Consider the following 26,795-nt stretch of genomic DNA (forward strand, 5'->3'; position numbering starts at 1 on the left):
GGGACCATTGACTTGAAATTCAAGCTTTCAGAGAATATGGTGTTCATTTGAAAGAAGTAACAGAAGATAATAGGAAATACAGAAAGATTAGTTATTAGAAAAAAATAAATTAACCCTTAAACGCCGAGCCTCTATTTACAAAAACGTCTCCCGTATGCCGGCGGCGTTCGGTGAGTTAGCGCTGAAGCGGAAAAAACGTTTTTTTCAAAAAATCACAGCACGCTTAGTTTTTAAGATTAAGAGTTCATTTTTGGCTCCTTTTTTTGTCATTGCCTGAAGTTTAGTATGCAACCATCAGAAATGAAAAAAATCATATCATATATAAATATTGAAATATATGACAGCGCAAAAAAATTTTTCATATATAATTTTATACAAACCGCTGTGAGCAAAACGGTTAAAGCTAACGGGTTATTTTGTTTTTCTTTGTATTGTACACTAAATTGCGATGATTTTGGTATATAACAAATTGTAAAACGATCAAAGCAACACAGAGAAAATATTATCACAAAATGATGCATGAATTCGTAACACACGGACGTAAAAAAAATTTTTTTTTCAAAAATTCACCATAAATTGAAATATTGTGCTTGAGACTTCCAATTTGTTGTGAAATGAAGGTACATGATTGAATATTACTAGAATGTAAGAGTTTCGGCTTACAATTGCGTTTTTCGACCATTTTGGTCGCGTCAAAGTTGACCGAAGGTTGAAATTTTTTGTAGTCGACGTATGGTACGTCCACTTGGCACCCAACAGACAATTTTAGTCGACGTATGATACGTCCAGTAGGCTTTAAGGGTTAACAAATTAATATATAAATAAATATAAATGTAAGTACTGTATATTTACGCATATAAGACAACCTTTAAATCCTAAAATTCACCCTTAAAGTTGGGTGTTGTCTTATACTACCATTCTAAAAATCAAAACGTGAATTCTAAGTTACCATTCTAAAAATCAAACCGTGAATTCTAAGTGATGTTTTTCGGTAGGCTAGATTTGACCTTGGTGCGATACCCACCAACATACATGAAAAGGTTCACATTATGTAATAAACTGATAATAAAGGTAAAAAAACCATTTTTACCTTATATATTATTGGCATATCTTCATAATAGATAAATCATTCAAGGAGTAATTCCATATCAGTGAAATCAAGTTTTATCTATGTGGACCGATATATTACGGTTTGGTGCTTCTGTTGAGCAAATCTGGTTGCTGTCAGCTGGAAAAGAGGATCAGGGGTCAATTGTGAATGTGAAAGATCTCATTTAAAATATAACTTATGAAAATTTGATAAGATCATCTGTCAGTGGAGCAAGTCATAACTGCTAGCGTTAGGAAACAGAAATTTACCACCATGAACCACTCTCTCTCAGAGATAATTCTCTGGTGGAGAGATATCAACACTGGAGAACAATATTCTAGCAAAGGAAGGACAAATGCTCTAAAACAGGTTGAAATGATTTTATCACTGTTATTAATACAGGACGCCTTGTATGCAGTACCTAACTTCCATTTGGCATTTGCTGACACACTCATTAGATGTTTCTCCAAGTAAGATGCGAGTCAAAAGTTACACAAAGTATTGTTAAAGCTTCAGACTCATTTGGCAGACTCCCATCCACCTGAAGGGGAGGACAGGGTGGAAAATCAGTATGATATCTGCTAATCAACAGCGTTTTCGTTTTACTGGAGTTTATCCTCATACCCCACTGACTAGACCATTCACTAATCTGCTCCATGTCAAGACTGAGACTAAGGGCAGCCTCATTCCTCATAAGTGGAGATTTTACTACACCCAAAAGTGTTGCATCATCAGCATGCTGAACTGTCTTGTTTTCCAGGCCAACAGCCATGTCAGTTCTGTATACTACAAATAACAGTGGACTAAGAACACTGTCGTGTGGAACTCCAGTCACAATAGGTCTTAGTTTGCTAAGTCATGTGGAACTCCAGTCACGATAGGTCTTAGTTTGCTGAAGATCCCATCAACAGCAGTTTGCTGCTATTTACCTGAAAGGAAATCTTGAAGTACTGTAATCCTAAAACACATCCACCCACTCCAAGATTCTGAAGTTTTTATGTAAGTGCCCTTTGGTTCACTAAATCAGAAGTAGCACAAAAGTCTATTTGAATTACACAATACTGAAAACCTGTATCAAGGTTCTCTTGCAAATAGCATTTCAAATCTAAAAGGCATTGCAGGTACTTAAGTGCTCCCTATATGTGTATTGACTATCAGCTACCTATCCTTAGGATTCCACATACCTGTAAAAAGTAACTTGAAAATGAGTTTTTCAGCAAGTTTAGAGAGCACGGGGAGAATATAAATTGGCCTGTAATTATTGCTGTCAGCATGTATGCCACTCTTTGGAACAGGCACTCTATTACTAAGCTTGCGGTCAGCTGCAAAGACACGATGTTGACATAAAAGTCTATAGAGTATATTAATTGAGGGAGGCAACATGCTAGAAAGCCTCTTTAAAAAATAAAGGGAAGAAACCATCAGGATCTCCAGCTATCAAGATTATCAAGAGTTTTCTTAACATACATAAAGCAAAATGCAAATTTTGTAAGAACAGGTTCAGGATGACAAGTAATCAGGGAGATGGACATCCACAGCTAATAGCTTAGCTTCAAAGACTCCATAAAGTAGTTCAGTGTTTTCTCTAGGGGTGGTAACCATTCTGCCATCATCTGTTAGTAGTGGTGTTATGGAACAGAGGGCAGACTTACAAACGTGCTTGCTTTCTCAAATTTTGTTTTATAAGGGATAACTGTCTCTGTCAAAAAATAATCCAAAGAGGAGAAAGGTGAGCATACTTAAGCAAGTGTATAGTTTACCTTAGTGCAGTAGCATACATGTAAGCAAACACACACACACACACACTTACACTGTTTGGCAAGAACAGTCTGGATGCAACACAGATAGGGAGTTTATACTGTATATGTCAAGTTTTTAAATTTATTGGTATGTCAATTTTGGAAAAGCTGATGTAATTGAAGTAAGTGAATGTAAACTACAATAATAAATTATGCTGTATTAGCCAAAGTCATGCAACTTCAATACTTCAAGACAGTCAAGAGTGTGCAATGCAGCAACAAAAATGATGCAATGAGCTTGTGAGTGTTGCCACCCTGTTTTTCTTCTTTCTTTTTTTTAAATTTTACTAGTCAAAATTGGGGTACACCTTTGAGGTTGGAACATCTTATGATGCTGGGAAGTATGGTCTTTTCTTATTTCTTACTGTTGACCGACAATTTTGTTTCCATTTTGTTTGCAAATTTAAGTACAATACTAATGAATTTATTGTTACTGATTAATTTATTCATTGGAGGTGTGACAGATGGAGGGAGGTGAGGAGGAGGACTCTTTAGTAGAGTAGACACACACATGAATGTTATTAGAATTGGACTATTAGGGTTTATTGTAGATCTGTTTGTCAGCTGAAAAAGAACAAGAGAGCTGTCCATGGGATGGCCAAAAATCATATGTGCAGTATTCGGTATTCTTGAAAAAGAAGTGAACATTATTTCTCACACACTGTAGATAATGCTTGATTTATTGGCAGTTTTACAAGAGAATGTACTGTATCCAAGATATTTGATCTACATAATCTCTCTCTACAGAAAAGGTGGTCCAGCTGGTGCTCTCCAGCCTTGCCGGACATGTAATGGTCGGGGCATTAAAATCACTGTCACTCAACTTGGACCTGGTATGGTTCAACAGATGCAAAGCAGGTGCCCGGATTGCTATGGAGAAGGTAAGATAGTGTGAGAAGTGAATTTACTATACCATGTTGTTAAAGATGACATTCAAGAAGTTAATGGAAGAGCAGGTGTTTCATCACAAACCCATGAATCATGTAGAACCCATTATTTGCAGCCCTTCTTATTTTGTTCATAGAAAACGTAGTGAAAAGTAAACTATGCTTGTGTGTATTTGACCACATGGTAAGTTATAATTCTGATGCTTCTCTTGTCATTGGGCTGTTAGCAGAAAAATGAGTTCCCTTGCTTTCACTTTAGCGTTTGGAATAAGTTTTCTTCATTAACTTAAATTTCAGTTAATTATGTCTTACATTACCCTCCTACACCCCTAAAATGCTTGTAACTGCCTATTTTAACAGTTCATTGCCCAGGTAAACTGTTCCAACAAACCATATACCTTTTAATGAAAAAATACAGTACAGGCAAATCCCCAACAACTTGTTGGCAGGGGTTCTGTTCCAACAGTGATTTTCGGCACCGATAACCGGAGATCGGCGCCTCTGTTAGGTATGAATTGAAAATTATCCTAGCCTAACCCGTCCGAAAATGATTCAGTTATGCAATCCACCCACCTGTTCACGTTGTTCTTCTTTCACTATGCAATCCAGCTTACGAGAACAAAAACCACAAAACAGACTTACAACCCAACTTTATCGACCTAACCTTCAGAGAGGTCTCTCTACCCTGCCACCATTTGTTCAATACTCCCGCCCTCATTTGTTGACATTTTTCTCTCTCCTGCCATTTCCGTCCTATGACGTGACTTCCTATGACGTCGCAACAAGAACTTACTTTTTAAACATAAAGAATGCTTTGCTATAAAAACGTCTTATAAAATTAAACCTGCTTTCATTTTACTAACGCAGAAAGTAAAAATAAAATAATGTCTAACTTATAAAACTAACATATAATCACACATATCTTCTTCTCCCTCCCCTCCAGCCTCGTCTTATCTAAATCCCCTCTAATCTCCATTATTCTCCCTGTGTAATTTCTAATGCTTTCCCCTGAAACTCCAGCTTTGGTCAATACATTAGCTATTTGATGCTTTCCTTTTATCCATCTCACCTCACTTATTTCTCCAGATGCTGTTGTTTCTCTTGTTACTGCATTATCAATTTTTAATATCTTACTACATACCCCAGTACTTTATTTTATTGCAGTCATTAGGGTTTTACTATCAGTTTTTGCCAGTGCTTCTAATTTTCTCCCTCTTACTATCTCTTCCCACAAATGTTTGAAATATATCAATCCTTCTGTGGCCTCCCCCACACTCAGAGCTTCTACTTCAATGGTGGACTTTGCTACTCTTCTGGATTTTCTGGATTTCCACTATATGGGACTTCTCCTCTTGCCATTTGTCAGTGATATCACATAACCTAATTGAGTATGACCATCTTCAGTATTCCCGAATGAAGCTTCTGCATAGGCTTCCCAATAAATCTTTTCTTCTTCTAACTCACTTATTATCACTTCTCCCATTATGCTCTTAGTTTTTCTCACTATTTTAATCAGCTTTCTCATATCTTGAATTGTTCTATCGTTAAAAGCTTTCCTTAATTCACTAACATCAAATGATATTTCTGGCATGGTATGTAGTGATACCCAATTCAACTGTCCGACCACTATCTATTACCTGTAAATCTTCTAGCTTCTGATTCTCTTGTAGGATTTATATACTGCCACTGATTAAGACAAATTCCATTTTCCTTATGCTCTACTGTTACCTATATACTTAAAACTTTTACTTTCTTGTTCTCCTACTTGCAGTTTTCCTTTCAATTTCCCAATTGTTTCTTTTAAAAATCCTTCACTTCCTCCATAGCAAAAATCATCTGCAAGTGTACATAAAATACCGTTCAGTATATTGTCTTTCCTCTGAAAGAATATATTAGGTTCTAATCTACTCCTCTCGCCTTTAAGCTACTCCACCACTTTTACCACCTTGCAATACCATGCCTTTGCTGCATCCTTGAGCCCATAAACAGTTTTCTTCAGTTTCCATAATCCACTCCAACCATCTTCACTGGGTGGTTTTAAATATATCTCTTGTTGTATTTCATCACCTTGTATATACACAGTTTTTACATCTAACGTGTAACAATTCCAGTCTTTCAGTTTTATTAGTGTCAAACAAAATTTTAAAATTTCAGCATTGCATGTAGGAGCATCTTTTTCCCATTCAGCCATTTCTTCTTCAAAACCTCTAGCTACCAGTCTTGCTTTACATATCCTTTCCCCCCCTTTTACCTTTTCAGGTACTATCCATCTTGTGAGATATAGCAACTTCTTCCTTGGGGGGTGGGTAGAGCTCTCGGGTAGCACACTGTTGGCCCAGCATTTGACTCTCCAACCGGCCAGTGAAGAATTAGAGGAATTTATTTCTGGTGATAGAAATTCATTTCTTGTCATAATGTGGTTCGGATTCCACAGTAAGCTGTAGGTCCCATTGCTAGGTAACCAGGTGGTTCTTAGCCACGTAAAGTAAATCTAATCCTTCGGGCCAGCCCTAGGAGAGCTGTTAATCAACTCAGTGGTCTGGTTAAACTAAGATATACTTAAGTTGTAGATATAGCTTTTTGTCCAACTTTGCAGTTCTTTTTCTTTAGCTTCAATTACACTTCTATTTTCGAATCCTAGCAAAACCTCTTCTTCATCTTCAATTTTTTCTACATGACTCTAATCTCTTTAAGTTAACCCATCCCTTGTCACCTGACTGTGAGTCTTCAACATTGTACGAATCAGCCCAAGATTTGCTTGATCTTTTTCTTGCAATACTCAATATAGTCCACTCTTCTACTTGTCCTGTATTTTTGTTTATAGTTCTAACTCCATTTCCCATTCTGAATTTGGGTATCTCTTCTATTAACTCATCTTCTATTACCTCACTTTCTTCTGTTACCTCAGTTTCCCCTTCATCTTCCAGTGTTTCCTCTGCCAAATCTCTTTCTATAATGTCTTCTGTATCTGCATTCCTTCTCCAGCCAATTATCATCTTTCTTCCTGCCCATCTATATTCCCTTCCTTTGATGCAAGGGATTCATCCTTCACAGTGTGTTTTGTCTGTTTTAGGTATCTTCTCTTTTTCTGGTGATAGTCTTTTAATCCTAGTAACATGTATTCTTGCTGTGAATCCTAGTAACATGTATTCTTGCTACTTCTCTTAGAGAATCCCCATGTTTAACCACTACTGTTTTACCTGATACTCCCACTACCTGACCAGGTCCTCTCCATTCATTTTCATTTTCTCTCTTATAGAATACCTCGTCTCCCACTACTGCTTCTTCAAATTTATGTTCGCTGACATTTATGTTTAAAGCAATTCTTATTTTATTACAAGACTCATTTTTGATAAACACTTCTCTGGCCTTATGCATTGCATTCAGTGTATCCCTTACTATGCTTTCTTCCATACCTTTCTCTCTGCTTGAACTTTCTTCTCCCATTAAATTAGGCAAAGAACGGTTTTTCCCAGATACTAATTGGTTAGGGGAGAAACCACCATTATTTATTAAGCAGTTCCTAGCACTCGCTACAAATCTTAATGCTATGGACCAATCCACTTCCTCATCTTTCATCTTTCTTAAGCTTTCTTTGATTATGCCCACCATCTTTTCTTACAGTCCATTGCTCCATGGAGATTCAGTTGCTGTGGCTAATACTTTAATATTCCATCTTTCTGCCGTCCTCCTTACTTTTTCATTTTGAAATTCTCCCCCGTTGTCTGATGATATTTTAGAAGGTGCCCCAAATGTAGCAAACCACCCGTCAAAAAGTGTCTTTATAATAGTCTCTGGTTTCTTTCTTTTATCCAAAAAGCCTGACAATACCTTGTTGCCATATCTACCATTACCAAGAACTTCTCTCTTCTATCTCTCCCACATCCCTTGCTACAACTTCACTGAATGTCTTACATCAAGAAAATCCCACTACTGGTTTAGCTGGGTTTCTTTTATATCTTTTACATACCTCACAACTTGCTATTAAGCCTGTTAGTAACTTTTTTATTTCCTCTTTTTCCTTCTCTCTCGAACATCACTCCACTGTGCTGCTTCTGTTAGCTTCCATATTTTATCTCCACTTCCGTGACCAGATTGTAGATGTAACTTCATCATTGCACCTTTAATTTCCTTTAGACTCTTTTTCCTTCCAACCCTCCAATAACAATTCTTCTTCTACCTTCCTCCTCAAAATTGGTATTCTTAAATGGCCCAGTTTGTCTTCCCTTAACTTTATCTTCATTTCCCCTAACACTTCTATTTTAACACAATTCTCTTAAATTTATGGTCATCCCCATTTTACGTATGGTTTTCTTACCTATTAACCATGGTACATCACCTTGCAAAATTTCTGTCTGCAAATAAAACTTTTCGTTTTTCAATATCATCAGTATTTCCATTACTCCTTTCGACTTGTATGATGACTCACCGAAATTAAGTACTTTATTAGACTCTCTCTTAATATCATTCATTCTCCTCAACTCTTCCTGATTCAAACCCACGATAATGCGTGCTAGTCACAATTCCCCACAAACTGTTGACTTACATCCTGTGTCTAAAATTTCATCAACCTCTTCCAAGGTTCTTCTTCTATTTTACTTCTTTCTCCCATATAAACTTTTTCTCCTTGTCCAGTTTCTGATTTCTTATTTTGAAAATTGTGAGGACAATCTCTGGACCAATGCCATTCTGATTTGCATGTTGCACACAGTGTTACTTTCCCTTCTCTATTTAAAGGATTTCTTCCACCTCTACCTCGATTCACCTTTCCCCGATATCTTTGGTTTTTCCACCCTTTCCCAAAATTCGCACAACCTTCTGATCCCAACCATTCCCCCTTCTCTTTATTCCCTAATTCCTCAAATATTCTTTTTATTATTTGTGACACTGTTTTATATTCCAACTTTTCTTGACCACCAGCTGCTAATACCATTTGTTTTTGATCTTCTGTGAGATTTCATTGTTTTAGTACATGAAAACCTTTTGCTTCCCCTTCAAGCATGCTTTTCCCTAGCGCTCTACTACACTCTATCTTTTCACTAGACTATCTTTGTTTTAAAATAGTTTTTCGTTTTACTGTAATTTTCCATTAACGTATCTTTTAGATACACTTCATCCAGTTTGGATAGGATTATCTTTGAACCCTCTTCATCCTTAAGTTCATCTCTATCTATTCCTTCTGTTACTTTTAAAGCTTTCCCCTTTAAGCTCATTCTTATCTCTATCCCAATTGGTTCTTAGCCACGTAAAATAAGTCTAATCCTTCGGGCCAGCCCTAGGAGAGCTGTTAATCAGCTCAGTGGTCTGGTAAAACTAAGGTATACTTAACTTAACTTATCCCCGGATATTTCACTTCTCCACACACCACAAGTCAGTCTTTGACTTGTCCTCTCCATCCTTTATAATTGCCCTGTGTCCCGCTAAATCTCGGACAGTCTATTCTCTATTTCATCTCCCAAGTTTACCATCAGATCCGTCCATCTTTAACCGACCACGCTCTGCTACCACTTGAAAAGTTTTCCTAGCCTAACCTGTCAGAAAATGATTCAGTTGTGCAATCCACCCACCTGTTCACGTTTTTCTTCTTTCACTATGCAATCCAGCTTACGACAACAAAAACCACAGAACAGACTTACAACCCAACTTTATCGACCTAACCTTCAGAGAGCTCTCTCTACCCTGCCACCATTTGTTCAACACTCCCGCCCGCATTTGTTTACATTTTTCTCCCTCCCGCCATTTCCGTCCTATGTCGTCACAAGAAGAACATACTTTTTAAACATAAAGAATGCTTTGCTATAAAAACATCTTATAAAATTAAACATGTGCTTTTTATACATTTTGTAATGTCCACACAATTGCACTAACACAGAAAATAAAAATAAAATAATGACTAACTTATAAAACTAATATATAATCATGTATCGGCACCAAGATCCAATAAGTGGAAATCAGCGCACATAGGCACTGAAAATCGCCAATTTTCGTCGCTAGACAATCACTGTAAAACCAGATCGCTAATAATCGAGACCCCCCATAACCGGGGAATGCTTGTTATTAGTGAATACAGTAAACCCCGGTATTTGTGTTCTCATGATTCGCGCAATTTTCTCTGGAACGTATCTATAAATTATTCGCAAAAAATTCGGCAATTTGTGGACTTTGTCACTGGGAAATGTTCACTAATTAGGATGTTTTGATATTTTCATTACAAAATACATTTTTTAGGATGAAAAAATTACTTACTAATTTTCAAATACAGTATTAAGATTAATAATAATAATAATAATAATAATAATAATAATAATAATAATAGTAATAATAATAATAATAATAATAATAATAATAATAATAATTTTCAAGTACAGTATTGAGATTAATAATATAATAATAATAATAGTAAAAAAAGATTAAATAATATGCAACTCAAAGAGAGAAACTGGTTTTCCCCCCCCTCCATTCAGGATGGACCTGATGTCAGTAAAGTGAAGATAGATGTTCAATCTTTTGATATCGTAAGGTGTTATTCCCCACCCCACCCCCAATTCTCTCTCTCTCTCTCTCTCTCTCTCTCTCTCTCTCTCTCTCTCTCTCTCTCTCTCTTTTTCTTTTGCCCCGCCCAGCCTTGTTGAATATTAGTTGAAGTGGTAACTCTCTCTCTCTCTCTCTCTCTCTGATTTGGCTGGAAGGCTTAGAAGTACGTATGAATATATTTTTAAGGGACTAATGTTTAAGATGACTTTGAAATGATATTAATATATAATTTCAAAGATTAATACAGTAATAGGATAATAATTTAAGCTATATTTGATGTAGGATGATACTTTAAGTATACATCTGGTATTTGAACTTTCAAAATAGCCAGTTATAAGCATTTTTAGAGGGGGTTAGCAAGTATTCACGGATTTTAACTATGGGGTGGGGTTATGGAACACATCCCCTGCGAATATGGGGGATTTACTGTACACAGTGATAAGTGATAATTTTAGAGATATGGTCCATAGAAAAATTCACGAATTGGTAAAAGTTCCCACATAAAAGTGAAAGATTTGTTCCGCAAGAAGTCTGCGGCAACGTGAAGCATGGAAAAAGTGAAGCACGATAAAGTGGTTGGCCACTGTATATCAGCTTAACAGACTGTTATGCATTTCAGAAGGTTTTCTGTTGTCCAGCATGTTAACATGCTAGAAGTGGTTCTCTGTGCCAGAGGATACAAAGACTACTACCCTTCAGGTTGACTTTTTAGTCTGCAGATTGACAAACTTAACTTTTCAACTACAGAGTTGGGAACCTGGAATCAGTTTCCATGGCCTCCTTGCAGGCAGCATAGTGGCTAGACCTCTGGTTGAACTTGCTTCTTCATTGAGCCATCAGTGGGGTGTCTCGTCTGTCATCTCTACTGCAGATGAAATGGTGAAGTTCTGGAGGTGGTTGTTGTCTAGAGGAAAAACATGGATGGGCTAACATATTCTCAAAGAGTCCATGTGTCCATGATCTTTTTTAAATAGACATGTTTTGGCATCGGAGACTTGCTCTGTGGAAAAATTCTGTCTTTGGGTCTGCTTTGTTCTCTTCAAAGTATAAAGATGAGGTGATGAAGAGGCATTAAGATAGCTGGACTCCTTTATCCACTGTGTAGTCTCAAGCCCTTCAGGAAGTCGAAGGGCTCTGCGATCAAGCTTTGGGATATGTGTAAGCCTTCTTTTGTCTAATATTGGGACTACTATAAATGGAACCTTCTGTAAACTGACAAGGAGTCCAGCTTATTATTCACAAAGGGGTAGGAGCCTTCCAGTCCCCTTTTGCTTGTTGGCTCCAGTTTGAAAGGTAGGCATATTAAAGGTTGTTATTGTGATTAAGGGGACGCCTGTCGTGCCATTGGGAAATTAGCTATGACAGGGAGCATAGTCTTGCACAGTCTTTATCCTTCAGGACTGTTACAGACCACTTTTCAAGGTCTGCTGCCATCTCTTTCAAGCACAAATACCTTTTCTGTCATACCTGCCATGACCTTGAAAGCTGTTGCATGTTGGTAAGGTGAGTACAATGCTGGAAGAGAATGCACAGAAGTCACACAGCGTAGTTCTGGTCCTTTAGAGTCCGCTTTTGTGGTGGCAGAGAAGTCAACAGGGATTGGAAACTGGCCATTGACCCTCCTCCATTGAGCAAATTTTATGCTACAATCTTGGTTCAAGATGGAAATGATTCATTCTGTGTTGGATTCCATCAGAATTAACTAGAGTAACTTCTTAACAGATACTTTTGGGTGTCTGGCTTTCTGATAAGTAACAATATTTGAATATTTTCTAGATATCTTACAGCCAACATCAGTTCTTAGAGTTTATCTAAACTAACCTCTATTTTACACTTAACATTCAATTTAACACGTTTCTAGCGATGGGACCCACCAGTGGGTCACACTGTTCTCTCATTTGCTGCAATGTGACCCACCGGTGGGTCCCAATAGAACAAAATTTATTTTTTTATTTATGAAAAAAACTTAAATTTTTAATTGCAATTATTATTTTAGTAGATCAGTATTGCTATCAAAGGGTTGAATTATAAAAAAAAAATAAAAAACAAAGTTTTATTGAAATAATTGCAAAGAAAATTTGTCTGACATTCATTATATTAGAAAATTAGTTTTCCATTCCATTTGCTAATGAAAAATCATATCACTAGTTATGTTTGAGATTGAAACATGATAAACATAGATATGGAGTGCCATCACATGAGTCACACAACGTGGAAACCTTTCTTGACTTGATTTTGGCCACTTTGGATCCTTCATTTGCTGCTAACATTTCGTAGCAGCCTCTGCATTGTTTCCTTGTTTTTCTTTTCTGTCCTTCTGCTTCTTTGAGACAATGTGAAGATTTTCCTGAAATATTCATACTTGATTTTCCTTGAATGCACGTAATGACATTTTCTTGACAGCAAAGTACTTATTGTAAAGTACCCAAGCATTCACTATAGAAGTACCAGCAATAAATTCTAATGCTACTTTTCTGTACCATTTTCTTGACTTCTTCAGAGGTGAATAATATGATGACATTTGATCTGATAAATCAACTCCTTTCTTGCACTTACTATAGTCTAACACACTTTGAGGTTTCTTGATAGGTAAACCAGTCCTTGTGACTTTACCTGTGTTGATTAGAGTAGCATCATGTTCTGGAACTGTTGATAGAGTCACAACATATCTTTTATCTTTCCAATTGAATACTTTCACTCCATTCTTATTTTCTAAGGCTTTAATTTCACCACTCTAGTTTTGCTTTTGTAACTGACTTTGGAAGATACTTTCTATTGACTCTTACTGTGCCACATAGGTAAGTCTTCCGCTGAAGAAGATACTCTCCTAAGAAACTGGAGATATAGTAATTATCTGCAAACAAAATTACTCCCATATCCATATGATTTGCAAGGAGTCTTACTACAAGAGATTCAGTCTTTCTTAGAGGTGGAGTAGCTACTCCTACACCAGTATATAACTCCATGTTTAGAGTGTATCCATCAGGAGTGCAAAGTTTGAACAGTTTGCATCCATACTTATGGCTCTTTCCAGGGATGTACTGTCTGAAAATGACACGGCCTCTGAAAGGCACCATACTCTCATCAATTATAACATCAGATCCTGATTTATAGATTGATTGATACTGCACCAAAATCATATCTAGTAATTTTCTTATTTTCCAATCTCTTCCCACATTAGGTTCTTCATTGTTGCAAAAATGTAACATTTGCAAGAGCAAGAGGAAGCGGTCTCTACTCATTGTTTTTGGAACAATTTCATTCTTATAAAGGATGCTTTTTGACCAATATAATTGGATCCCAGGGAATGGAACCAATCCCATGTAAATGATAAGTCCAATAAACTTTTCAATTTCTTTGTTATTTGTAGGAACCCACTGCCGTAATTTCGATCTTCTTGTTACAGTAACCGAAGAAATTTTCTGCTCAGCATATCGATTGGTTTCCTGAACAATTAGATTTATAATATCAGTAATTATTTGTTTGTAAACATCAATAGGCCAAATTTGGTTATCTGTAGACGATGGATGCACAGTTACACAAAGTTCTTCTTTCCCAGTAAATCCATGTTGTCTAGCTTTCTTAGTCACTTTTATCCACTCGGCATTTGGTGGACTTGTGTCTTCATTCAAAATTTCTTCCTCATTTTCTTGCTCTTCTTCAGTGATTTGATTTTCAGAATCATCATGGAGAGACTCTTCACTTGATGAACTGCTTCGTTTCTGAATGAATATATTCATCATCAGAAGTGTCTTCTTCAGAAGACAGTTCTTCTTCAGAATTGGAGCTTTCATTTCTATCAGATTTTTTTTACTTCCATAAAAGTTGGAAGCCAACATTGTAACACCTGCAAAGATGATATGCTGTGTAAAGTTTTGATACGAAGGTAAAACAATATATAAAATTACTGGTTGATTTATAGAAATTTAGAAAAGATTCAAAAGTATGGGTCATATTAGGTCATTCACTGCCTAAGAAAAAAAAAGACAGAAAAGGAAACCCTTACCAAACCCTCAAATATATAAATTACATATAAATAAAAAAAAGGCAGAAAAGGAAACCCTAACCAAACCCTCAAATACGTAAATTATATATAAATATTTATTACATGATAGCAGGTCTCATAGATACAGAGTGGTTAGCTACAATAAAAAAAAAAATTCAAGTGGGACCCACCGGTGGGTCCCATCGCACTGCAGTAATAAAATTTTCATTCAGATACGATGGGACCCACTGGTGGGTCACGGCTTTTCTTACCTCAACAAAGTCTATCTTGTGAGAGACAAGCATGAACAACCTCTCCCCTTGTTGTCTCCGTTGGTACTGACGATAGAGCAGTTTTACTACTGTTGCAGTACCAGCTTTCCAGCCATTATGGCTGTCGCAGGAAACGTGTTAAGATATTTACCTAAATATAAATCACAATGAAAATGGTAGATAGCGTAGCAAAAAATAATCATAGTGTAGTTGATAAGTAAAGAACTTGGTTAAGAAGAGGTGTTTATACATGCCTTTTGTGACTTTGGAGTATGTGTATTATCAGATGCCCATCCATCTGGTTTCCAAGAAGTACCTCCAGTTTTCTGCAAAGGGACTGTACCAGTTCATAGCCCTATGCTTTGGACTGGCAACAGCCCCTCAGGTGTTCATATGAGTGTTCACCTTGGGTCAACTTGAGCCCCATTGCAAGGGACATAGTTGCTCTGAAAGAGAGATTACCTCCTTGCCTTGTGTTGTCGGATTGTGATATAAGAGTCAGATTTTGTGCTCAGGTAATAGGCAAAATACTAGAATGCCTATAGACATAGCAGCAATGAGTTTCCTGGTAAGTTTAATGAGCTAGCTTGGCTCTGGCAGGTTGTCCTTTGTCACCTGCTGTCCTTAGAGAAGCTCTTGCCTCATTGGCACCTCCAATAGTGCATGCTTTAGTGGCAACTGAACAGCATTGGTTGGCCTCAAGAGACCTCTTCCTCACCTCGTGCCCTTGAGCTAAGTATTGAGGGAAGACCTTGGTTGGTGGCTGGCTGGATGATGGTATCCTTGTAGTGGGAGTTCCTTTGAATTTACCTCAAGAGATTGGTTCTTGGGTGCATCAAAAGAGGGATGAGGTGAACACCTGCAGGATCTCTCCACTTCAGATCTGTGGATGGAGAGTGACCTTCTTCAGCAAATGAACATCTTGGGAATGAGTGACACAGCCAACTTCATCATTCCTTAATTGTAGCGTTGATGTGTGACGTATGACAGCATTGATGGGTAGGGATGGTCTTTCATCACTTATGCCAGTTCATGATGCAGATGGACAAGTAGGCACTTTGCCATGCTGTTGAACTCTGAGGCTTTGACATTCTGACGAGAAGAAATGCTGTGGTATACCAGTTAAGCTGCCGGACGCCTTTAGTGGAGATAGATTGGTCTCTCCTTTATGTGCATGGTAGAAAGGCCTTTTAAGCTTTGGGAAACATCCATGATCACAGTGTTTGCTCCTGTTGTCATGGTCGCCTGATTCAGATCCCTGGACTGACTTGGAGGACATCTTCAGTCACCCTTGGGACAATCTGGATGTCTATGGCTTTCATCATTTCAGTGTGATTTTTTAAGTGATCAATTGAGTGTTTTTCACTGGGTCTTGGAAAACTATGGTACCTCCATGTTGGCTTAATGTTGATTGGTATCTCAATATGCTAGAGCTTCTGTAGGAATACCTAGAGATTATCCTCTCTCTGTAAGCTGTATGTTTTGAGATAGCCTCAGCAAATAGGAACTAGGGAAGTGGATCACCTTCTCTTATGGTGTTTCAGACATGATCTCACTGGTTGGAACTGTTATGTAGCAGGTCATGAACTACCACATTTCCCTTCAATGAGACATGCTCCTGCATGTAAAACTTGTTGTTTTGCATTGAGCCAGGTTTTCTGACCGAAGGGCATGGATCTTTCTTGCTCAGTAAGAGTTGTCCATGCTCAAGAGGAACTTTGAACAGTCTTGCCCACCAACGAAGCTGCAGCTCCTAGAGTAGGATATGACTGTTGTCCTTTGTAGCCTAACACAGGTGCCTGGTGAGTCTTTTGGGGGAGGCCTGGGATTGAGATCTCATCCCCAAGACTGTTTTGCTAGCCATGGCCTCAGCAGTGTGTTGATGAGTTGCACAGCCTTTCAAATGTGTACTTGCCCTTGGAAGGTTGGAAATCCTTCCTGTTCTCATTCCCAGATTTGTGGCAAAAAACTCAGAATCCATCAGTTTTTGATGAGAGATTTGAGAACTTTTCGATACCTCCCTTAGAGACCTTCAGTGAGGATCCTGATGAGATATGTTTGTGCCTGAGCAAGCCTTTTGGTAATATCAGTAGAAACCAGACCTCTTAGTACAAATGGTTGGTACACCACTGTAGGAGTGGCAGGCGCACAAAATTGATATCCAAGGACACCCTTTCTCTTGCTTTGTGATGTCGGTAAGGGGCAGGTAGTTTGTCTTGTGGGGAGGACTGTCGTCCAGTCTGGGTGAGAGTTCATGAAGCCAACAATTGTCGTCCCTTCCCAAGACTTTTGGAGAGACTTTGGTTTCAGGTAATGAGGGTAAGAGTTGGATGGTGCCTGACTGCATTCACCCCACTTTACCCTGGGGATGTTCCCCACAAGTCATAGGATACCATTTTCTCTGGACCTTTGATGTTTGCTGAGCAGATTATGTAGTCTTTCACACTCTTCGACTAAAAGCATCTCATCGAAGGTACTCTCCTTCCTCTGGAAGGCAGCAGCCAGTTTGAGTACATGCTGGATTGACCATGATGCTGATAGACATCGTGGTTGAGCATCTTGTGTTGAGGTTTTGGCTCTCCTTTTCAACAAGGTAGGGTGGGGGTGTCAGCGGTGGCAGTAAGCTATGGTCTGAACCATCAGTTTATAATTGCACTAGATTTTAGCTGCCTTAACATCTAGTGATCCTATTTCTGTTCAGAATGTTGTAGTTCTTGGATCTGGTTCAGTTTCTTATCAACTTCACATCCTTATGCCGGGTTACATAGTTTACAGGAACCATTGGTACACTGTTCCTTGTCATGACTGGGAACAAAGAGTAAGTCTCCTACATTTATCTTTGCCAGGTGTACAGACCAGAGCTTTTTATTGTAATTTGAATTTTTCCTAGGTATACAAACCAGAGCCATTTCTCATAATCCTGCCACAACCACCCACAGAGTCCCTGATACAGAAGGGAAGAACACTAGCTTTTTGCAGTTTAGTTTGGAACTCTCTCCCACTCACCTACCTATCACCAATTCCAATTAATTGCCTTGTTACCAAGCTTTAACAACCAGTTCAGTTCACGCTGAAGAATGTTCTTACATAAAAGGCTTATATTGTGTTGGGCAGAGGAGTTCATTCTTGTAGGCAACAGAATGCACTGCTAGCAGATTACAAAGTGTATTTTCAAACAGTTACAAACAGATGAAGTCAGTAAAACCACTAGAATTCATACTTTAAATGAATGACATACTTTAAATTTTATTACAAATATAAGAAGTGGTTTTTATGGCTTTTATATTATTACTCTGGCACGTATTTACTGTAAGATTCATGATTTTCAGCCAGCCACTGTATAACGAGCCCACTGTATTAAGAGAATATGGATTAGACATTTTGATATTGCTACCCAGTGGATATAATGCTCTAGTTGTCTGGCCATACTATTGTTTTGTATACATTTTGAGATGCACTTGTCTGCTTATGGTAAAGTAATTTTGGTGATCTTTTCAGCGTTTTGTAGAAACTGGGTATATTCCCCCAAAAAATGTACTTATGTTATTACGACCATGTAAATATGTATTAGAAAATTATGTTTACTGCATAGGATAATTGTTAGTGTCCTATCGATGTGGCTTAAAAATGCTGCAGACCTGTTGTAGGATATCACTAATGTTTAATTTCTTATGCCACAGCAATTTTAAGGTTAATTTATTACTATATGGTATTTTATAATATCACCTTATGCGTGATGCACCCATTTAGGTTTTATTGTTTTGGTTTGGGAAGTTATAGTGGGTCTCTTAGTTGACTTGAGATCTTTAGTGTAAACCCCTTGGACCTGAAGTACATATGAACTGACATTAAGTGGTCAGTCAGTAAATTGAGCCTTTTGAGGGATAGTTGTATACAAGGATTCACCATAAAAAAATTACTGGTTTTTTGACTTTATATATAGGATGGGTGTGAGATGAGGGTTTTTCTCCATGTTGCCAAAGTGCTGTTCAGCAGGGAATTAATTCATATACTGTAATGAATTTGACTTGGTAAGGGTAGAAAGAAAGCAGTACATAGATGTGAGTAATTTTTATATATTGGATAGTTTTCAGGGCATTGTGTTTAAGGTCGTGTTTACCTACCCTGTAGGTGGTTAAAAGACAAAATTCAGTTTCCTGATTTTATCATTGGAGTTCCTAAATTTTTTATGGCTTTCTCTGCAGGTGAGGTGATTAATGAAAGAGATCGTTGTCAGTCATGCCTAGGTCGCAAAGTCACACAACAAACCAAGATACTGGAAGTGCACGTAGACAAGGGAATGAGAGATGAGCAGCGTATTACCTTCCAGGGTGAAGGAGATCAGATGCCAGGAGTTGAGCCTGGTGATGTGATAATTGTTTTGCAGGTAACTTGTATGTTTCTGTGTATGGGGAAATTATTGTTTTTCCTGTTGAGCTGTTGAGAAATTATAACAAGGTGGGTATAATTGTCATGTATGACTGCTGACATGGCAGTTTGTTGGCTCCCTTTTAACACCAAGTTCTAATGACTTCAGAAAACAGGACACCATAAAATTTCAATTATTACTTGTATTGGTATGTTAAGGTACTATAAAAAAAAAAACTTGATATTTTTCCATTCCTATATTGCTTATGTATACAAAGAGTAATGTACTTCTATTATGAGCATTCCATGTTCGTGTGACATTTAACAAAAGTGCAGAGTGTAGATTACAGAAATTTTTCTTGCAATTTCTTGTGTAAGTGATTATTGTTATTTTTTTTTATTTTGAAAGAGCAGTATGTTTGTTATTCATCAAAATTTATTTAGAAGGTGACTTGTTTGCAATATTGAAAGTGTTTAAGCTAACATAATAGTAGAACTTGCATACTCTAATTGTTTGAACTTTTTGGTAATTTTGTAATGACTTTATTCACAGGAAAAGCCTCATGAGACCTTTCAACGTAATGGATCAGACTTGCTAATGAAATACACAGTATCATTAACAGAGGCCTTGTGTGGGTTTAGCATGGTGGTTAAGCACTTAGATGGCAGGAATTTGTGCATTAAACACCCTCCTGGATCTGTTTTAGAACCAGGTAAGTACAAAGAGAACATAATATTTTATGAGACCACTTGGAGCTAATTGCCAGGTTATGGTAGTCATTGTTTTGAATTAGTAATACATATATATGTAACCAGTGGTTTTTATAATGTACAATATTAAGTTTTTATAAGATTTTGTTAATGTTATGAGGAATAGTAACTCCGTATCTTTCATTTATAGGTTGTGTGCGTGGAGTGCTTGGCGAAGGTATGCCAATGTATAAGAACCCATATGAGAAGGGAGATCTGTATATACGTTTTGAAATAGCATTCCCTGATAATTATTTCACAACTGAGGGAAAATTAAAGGTAAGGTTTTTGTTTTTTATATTCATCATGTAAAGAGAAATATGACAGCAGCTACATGACAAATGTCAATAAAAAAAAAAAAAGAGTAGTCAGAAACGGTGTGTCTGCATGCAAAATTGGACTCGAGGCTAATTAGTTCGGGGGAGAATAATCCTGTGAACATTAACCTTCCCCACCACATTTAGCCATAACAGTTGTGACAACTTTTCTTGGTAATAAAATGAGATGAACTGGAGTTTGGTAAAATCAAACTTCTTTAACCAAGAATTAAGAATTTTGACACGCATTTAAGACATTTGACACCTGAAGTCCTTATAAAAGTAAACGACACATTAAATGCTTGTTATTGGGAGGGGAAAGACAGAAAATGACAATGGATCAAAGCATATTTTAAAGCTGTGATATTTTAGGATACTGTATTATGATTTAAAAAAAAAAAGCATTGGTCATTGTTGGTGAATACTGTATACTCTAGTACAGGAAGTGGTTAAAGACATTTTAAAAAAATGTGGTCACTTGATAGTTTTCATTGATAACTTCCAAGTGGCTACCCTTCAAATATAAATAGATGATATTTATTCAAAGACTTTCTTGAAAGTGGAGTTTTGGGGAAGTGGATTTTGTAGCACCCCTTCTTCACACCATCAGTAAATGACATCAGTAATCAGTGACCTGTTGGAATAAAAAGTATTTTTTGAAATTAACCTTACCTCTCCATTATATAGCTTTGACTTCCGTGCCAGCTGGAGTTTGACAGATTGGAAAAAAAAACTTGGGTTTTCTATAAATATCCTTCTTCTGTCCATCTACTCCCCCCCCCCACCCCACCAAGGAAATGATAGGTACAAACACCCGTAGCCACAAGTCTGCTTCTGTTGCTGATTTCGGTAGGAGTTCGGCAGATGCAATCGGTTTTTGCTGTTGATTGTTCTTTTAATTTTATATATGTAACTTGCCAAGTAGTTAGATTGCTTAAAGTTTCACTCGCCAGCAGCTTAAAAACCAAGTAATTACGTTGCTTAAAGTTTCACTTGCTGGCAGCTTAAAAATTTTGAAATTCATAGTAGCGTTGGTGTCAGCGTAGGTGACTAGACCCCGCCCACTTTCAGGGTAAGAGAGGAACAACTTCAACAGAGCTCAATAGTTTTCTGCTGGCTCTCGACTTAAGTTTAGTTGTAAGGGGTCAAAATCTAGTTGTGAGCGGTCAGCTTAGATTTTGATTTTTGATGCGTTTCCATTTGAGATTGTTCTTCTGAAGAAGTATTGGTGGCCTACGGCTTTGTATTTGTTAGGTTCTCTTAGTGAGATAATTTTTTCCTCAGTTTGACATTGATTAAGACTCCTGTTGTTGACTTTTTAGATTTGGTATGTTTGACTTTAGTGAAACTACAAGACTTACAAAAGCGAAGTATAACTCTCACACTATGTGTACAGAATGTAGAGGATGAGTGTTCAGTTGACCGAACCTGTGACGAATGTTCATAGTGGAATGGTAAAAAATGGAAAGTTTTTGGTCTCATTTAGCAAAACTGGATAGGGATAGAAAAATGTAAGGCGGCTGCTAGAGCTGAGAATAAGACAGTACATAGTTTTGCAAAGCCTGCTGATGATAATATTCCTGCTTTATCTATGCCTGCTCCCACTGTGTCGCCTGTTCCCAGTCCTTTGACGATTCAACCTGCTCCTTTACCCAGCTCCCTAGCTTTTGAACCGAACCCCCTTGCCAGGCTCGAGTTGAAGATTGTGCGTAATTTTGATGCCAAATTGGGCAGTGGTTACAGTGACCCAATTAGGGACTTCTGTGCTCGTCCTTATGGACAAAGTGGAAAGAAAAAGTGTTAATGAAATGTCAGTGAAGGAGGCAGCTGCTCATCCCACTGATGCTCCTAGGCAAAGGTTACTGGCTTACTCCCCTACACATGGGAATAGTCATATCGGAGGCCGAAGGGAGGTCGGTGGGGTCTGCCCAAGTGCAGTCGCCTCCTCAGTTGGACCTGTTGCAGAATCCCAGGTCACGACAAAGGATGGCCATTGGAAAGGCATCCAGACGGAAGTAAGTAGGCTGTCCTTGAGTTCTGAGACTTCCAGCCCTAAGAAGAGGTGCCAGTAGTGCTTCAGTGATGAATCATGGCCTCTGAAAAGGCCTGCGGTGGATACAGTCCGCTCCCCTCCAGTGCCTTACAAGAGATTCACAGAGCCCCTGCAGCAGCCTTCGTGTAGTTTCTGGGATTCTCCAGAATGCTTTTTTCCAGAATGTCCTGTGCTGGAACCGAGGCATTCATCTCCACAAAGATGTTCCTTGTCTTCTTGCAAGCACCCAGTAGCGCCCGGGCACCCAAGAGCAGCCGAGCTTCTAGCAGCGTCCGAGTGCCCAGTAGCACCTGAGCCTCTAGTTATGCCTGAGCACCCTACAGCACCCAAGAGTTCAAGCACCCAGATGGACTTTGCCTTCTTTGGAACTCTTGGCACATTCTTCGATGTCTCTGGTGCCAGATGCCAAATGCTTGGCGACAGCTAGCCCTCCGATTCCCGCGGCTGATACTGTGGAACCATCGCTGGCACCGATTCAGCGACAGCTGGCTGACATCTGAAGTCTTAGTAAGAGAGAGCCTTCTTCTGCTCAGGCCCCTAAGGAGTTGTATCTATCCCGTTTCATCGGAAGGAGAAGTTGAAGAAGGTGATGTGGATCAGGGCTCTCCTCTGTCGGCCTATGCAGCCTTACTGAAGTACTTGCTGCAAAACTTTCTGGGATTCTTCTTGCCTGCGGCCCCGGCCTCCCCGTCTTTGACTTTTATCATAGGTGACAAGCCTGCTGACTCCTCCAGGCTGCCGAAGACAGTGCTCTCATCTTCCGCTAGGAAGGCTCTCAGTGAGCTGGACAGTTGGCACTCAGAGAAGAGAGAGCAGGGGAAGTCTTCATTTAGTTATCCTCCCTTCCGTCTTGTGCATGGAGGTATTCTTTGTATGACATGGGACGCTCCCTCTCTGGGAGTGGCTGCCTCCTGCCAGGGGACTTCTCGGGACTTATCGACTTCTCTCGGAGGTCAGCCTTCGCCGTCGCTAAGGTGATGTTCTCCCCTGCAGAGCTCAACCATCTTTTGAAGAATATTTTTAGAATTTTCGAAGTGATAAGCTTGTTGGATTGGTCAGTGGGAGTACTGAAAAAGAGAGCTGTTGCTTGATTACCATGAAGAGTGTCATGGCTTCACAGAAGTCTGCCCTTTTGTACTCTACTCTTGTTTGCTGGCACCTCTTACCTCATTCCAAAACCTTTTAGCTTATTCATCTAGACGCCCCAGGGATCCTTCGTCTGCAAATACCAGGACCGTTTCTCCCTTCAGCCACTGCCCTTTCTACGTAGCAGATCCAGAACCCAGTCAAGACCTAGGATAAACCTACGATTCTCATTTCGACCTTTCAAGAAGTTCTCCTCCAAGCCCTCTGAAGAGGAGTGGATTGTGTCAGTGCTGAAGGAGAGCTACTCCAACCCATTCAAGGAGAAGCCCCCATTAGTCAACACACCTATCATGTTGACCGCCTCCTCGGTAGGATCCAAGAGGTCTTTGAACCTCTTGAACGAAGTCACATCCCTCCTTGAGAAGGGAGCCATTAAGGAAGATGAGAGCCTTGGATTTCTTTGTTGAAAAAACAAAATTCAGTATGGAAACAAGTCACTGTCATGTCATCCATTCATCAGGGCAACTGGATGCCTGTTTCTGCATTTTGGTACACTCAGAGTCCAGGAAGTACCTAAGTTGTGTGTATTGCAACATATTGTACCGGTTGAGAGCCGTATGCTTCGGCCTGTCGATCGCTCCACAGTTATTCACTTGAGTCCTTGGTCTGCTTGCCAAGGTTTATCAATCCAAGTGGGCAATCTTTAGAGCCTGGTGTAGAAGACGTGACATCTCGTCTTCTAAGACGTCTGTAGCAGACATTGCAGACTTTTTCCTGTCTTTGAGGAGATCTAGGGGCCTTTCCTCCTCTACAATCAAAGGATACAGGGCAATGCTGAGTTCAGTGTTTCGTCACAGAGGAATGGATCTTTCCTCCAATCAAGACCTGTCCTACCTCTTAAAATCCTTTGATACCTTCAAATCTAAGGGACTAGAGGCTGTCTCTTGGAATTTAGACTTGTTCTGGAGTGGCTGTCAGGATCCCGTTTCGAGCTCTTCGCCTGCTTTCAGACTGTCAGAGACCTTACTAGGAAGACCCTTTTTCTTGTAGCATTAGTGACCACCAAACGGATTTTCCGAAGGTGATGCCATATGTTCATTCACACTAGGCTTTTTAGCAAAAAATGAAGACCCAACCAAACCCTGGCCCTGTTCTTTCACTATAAAAGCCTGATGGAAATACTGGGCCCAGATGAGGAGGAGAGAGTTCATGGCCCAGTGAGAGCACTGAGGTACTATTTGCACAGAGGAGAAGAGAGTTCTGGGCCCATTGAGAGCACTGAGGTACTACTTGCACAGAATGGAGAAGATTCCAGGTCCTATGAGTAATTTATGGTGCTTGGTTAGAAATCCGTCTTGTTCCCAGTCGAAAAATGGCTTGTCATTCTTCTTGAGGGATCTGATCACCGAAGCCCATTCTCAGATTAGAGAAGAGGTCTTAATGTCCGTCAGAGCCAAGGCTCACGAGATCAGAGCGGTCTCCATGTCGTCAGCCTTCAAACACAACCTATCTCTATCATCAATTCTTTAGGTGACTTAATGGAGGTGTAAGTCTATGTTTGCAACCCATTATCTTCTTGAAGTGGTAACCATTTTCAATTATTGTAGTACTTTGGGGCTGTTGTCTGTGGCTTGCATGGTGTTGGGAGAGGAAGTGTAGGAAGCTTTTCTTCCTTCTTTTTCTCTTCGCCTTGAACTAAGGTGATGAGTCGTAAGGGGAGCCCGGGGTTACTGTGTACCTGGAGTGCCCACCAGTCTTAGTTTTTAATGGATGGGTGGTGGTTTTTCATTTTATGGTGTATGTGATTTTTGTGGTTTTATTTCTGGTCAATTGGTTTGTCAGTACTGTGCCCAGGGCAGGGGCAACTGGCTACTTGTTTGCTTTGTTAGTCACCGGGTTCATCCCTTGCTGCAAAGCCCCCCACTAATCTAGAGGTGCGTCTGGCCAATTCGCCACACCCTACATGGTTAAGATGAGCGCCGACCAGAGGCAGTATCTACTTGAAGTAGCTCTTACCAGGTAAGGAACAACAAGCATTGTACCAATGCTAATAATTTCGATTCTCTAACTCATTATCATCCATAATGTTTTGGGGTAGAAAAAATCCATATACCCCACCTCCGTGTCAATGTGGGATTCAGCAATGTAATTACCTGGTAAGTTACATATATAAAAGTGATTATTTTATTGTTTTATATATACTTACCAAGTAATTATGAGTCAGAGCCCTCCCTCCCTCCCCTCCTATGGAAAGAAGGGCAAAAACAATTGAGCTCTCTGCTGAAGTTGTTCCTCTCTTACCCTGAAAGTGGGCAGGGTTTAGTCACCTAAACTGACACTAGTGCTACTGCAAATTTTAAAATTTTTAAGCTGCCAGTGAGTGAAACTTAAGCAATGTAATTACTTGCTAAGTATATATAAAACTTTATTTTATCATAATGTCATTTTTTTAATATTTGTTCGATAGGATCCTGTAAGGTAAGAGTTGCCTTAGTAGGCATTATTCCAGTTTTATTACCCTCATGATATGTTTTGCTGAGGGGAAAGTTATGATTGGATAGTTATCCAATCATAACTTTATGAATCGTAATTGAACGAAATGTGGTAATTGATAATTAACGAAGAGTTTGTTAGGTAGTAGAAAGCAACTATAGAGGATAATACTAATAAGACTTAAGTTAAAGGGATGCATGTCTTGTCTGCTTTCCCATTTAGTAACTGATTGGGTCCTCTATTACGCCAATGAGCTTTCCATCAATGCAGGGCATGAGTTTTGATGGGTTGAGTAATTTTTTATTATTAGTGTTTTATTTTTGCGCTGCCCTCCTGGGAGTTTAGGTAAGTTCGGGTTGTTTCCTGTATTGTAGGAAGGGTCAACCCCCTGCTTTTTATTGCCTTGTCCTTGGCACATCCTGTCTCACTCCCTCGTGGCTTGGAGTGACGGAATCAGGACATGTCAGAAAGCAGTGCGGATCTGTGCCCATTGTCCCCTTCCTCTGTTCGGTCTGGTATGGCACCAGGAAGGAGTGTGTGTTATAGGCTTCATTCCAAGTGATACCTCGGCTCTCTCTCTCTCTCTCTCTCTCACCATCTTTGTCTAGATGTAATTCATTACAAGTTCAGTGCAATACATATCCTTTAATAAGTTAGGAATTATCACAAACATAAAAACAGGAAACATAAGCTCTGGTAAGTCTGAGTCTACCCAGCCCTCTTGACCCATCAAATCTGCATCCCCATCCCCTCCCAGCCAGGGAAACTGCTCCCTAGCTCCACCCACTTTCCAGAGCAACCCCCTCCCTGAGTAGTGCCTTTACAGGGCCTTCCTGGCCCTCTCTCCCTTGGCACTCAGCTATGTGACCCACCCCCACTTTGGAAACTTCTCCTGGCCTCCCCCACCCCCACCCCTAAAACCCCTTCTCAGTCTGCGCGTGTAAGTGTTACCAAGATTTTCCTGAGGCCGTGCGGCATCGCCAATTATCGGAGAGCAGTTTTTCAAATTTGTAAAAATTTACATATCATATATCTTTTGGGCCTTGGTCCCTGATCCAGGTGTGCTGGATAATGTCGAGTTCTGGATAATGGCCATCCAGATAATTGAAGATTACTTTAACAGTGTTGGACATGAGACATGCCAAACAACATTAGTAATGC

The 26,795-nt window shown here is 39.2% G+C and overlaps 1 protein-coding gene across 1 annotated transcript in view; it reads left to right on the top strand.

Annotated features, from left to right (window-relative positions):
- LOC136829536 (dnaJ homolog subfamily A member 2-like) overlaps positions 1-26,795 on the top strand; it is a 60,530-nt gene that overhangs the window by 25,293 nt on the left and 8,442 nt on the right. The window contains 4 exon segments of the mRNA XM_067088373.1: positions 3,637-3,770; positions 18,773-18,954; positions 19,489-19,648; positions 19,837-19,964. Of these exon segments, the coding sequence (XP_066944474.1) occupies positions 3,637-3,770; positions 18,773-18,954; positions 19,489-19,648; positions 19,837-19,964 (604 nt within the window).

This window comes from Macrobrachium rosenbergii, chromosome 44 (assembly GCF_040412425.1).
Source record: "Macrobrachium rosenbergii isolate ZJJX-2024 chromosome 44, ASM4041242v1, whole genome shotgun sequence".
In the NCBI taxonomy this organism is placed as follows: Eukaryota; Metazoa; Arthropoda; class Malacostraca; order Decapoda; family Palaemonidae; genus Macrobrachium; species Macrobrachium rosenbergii.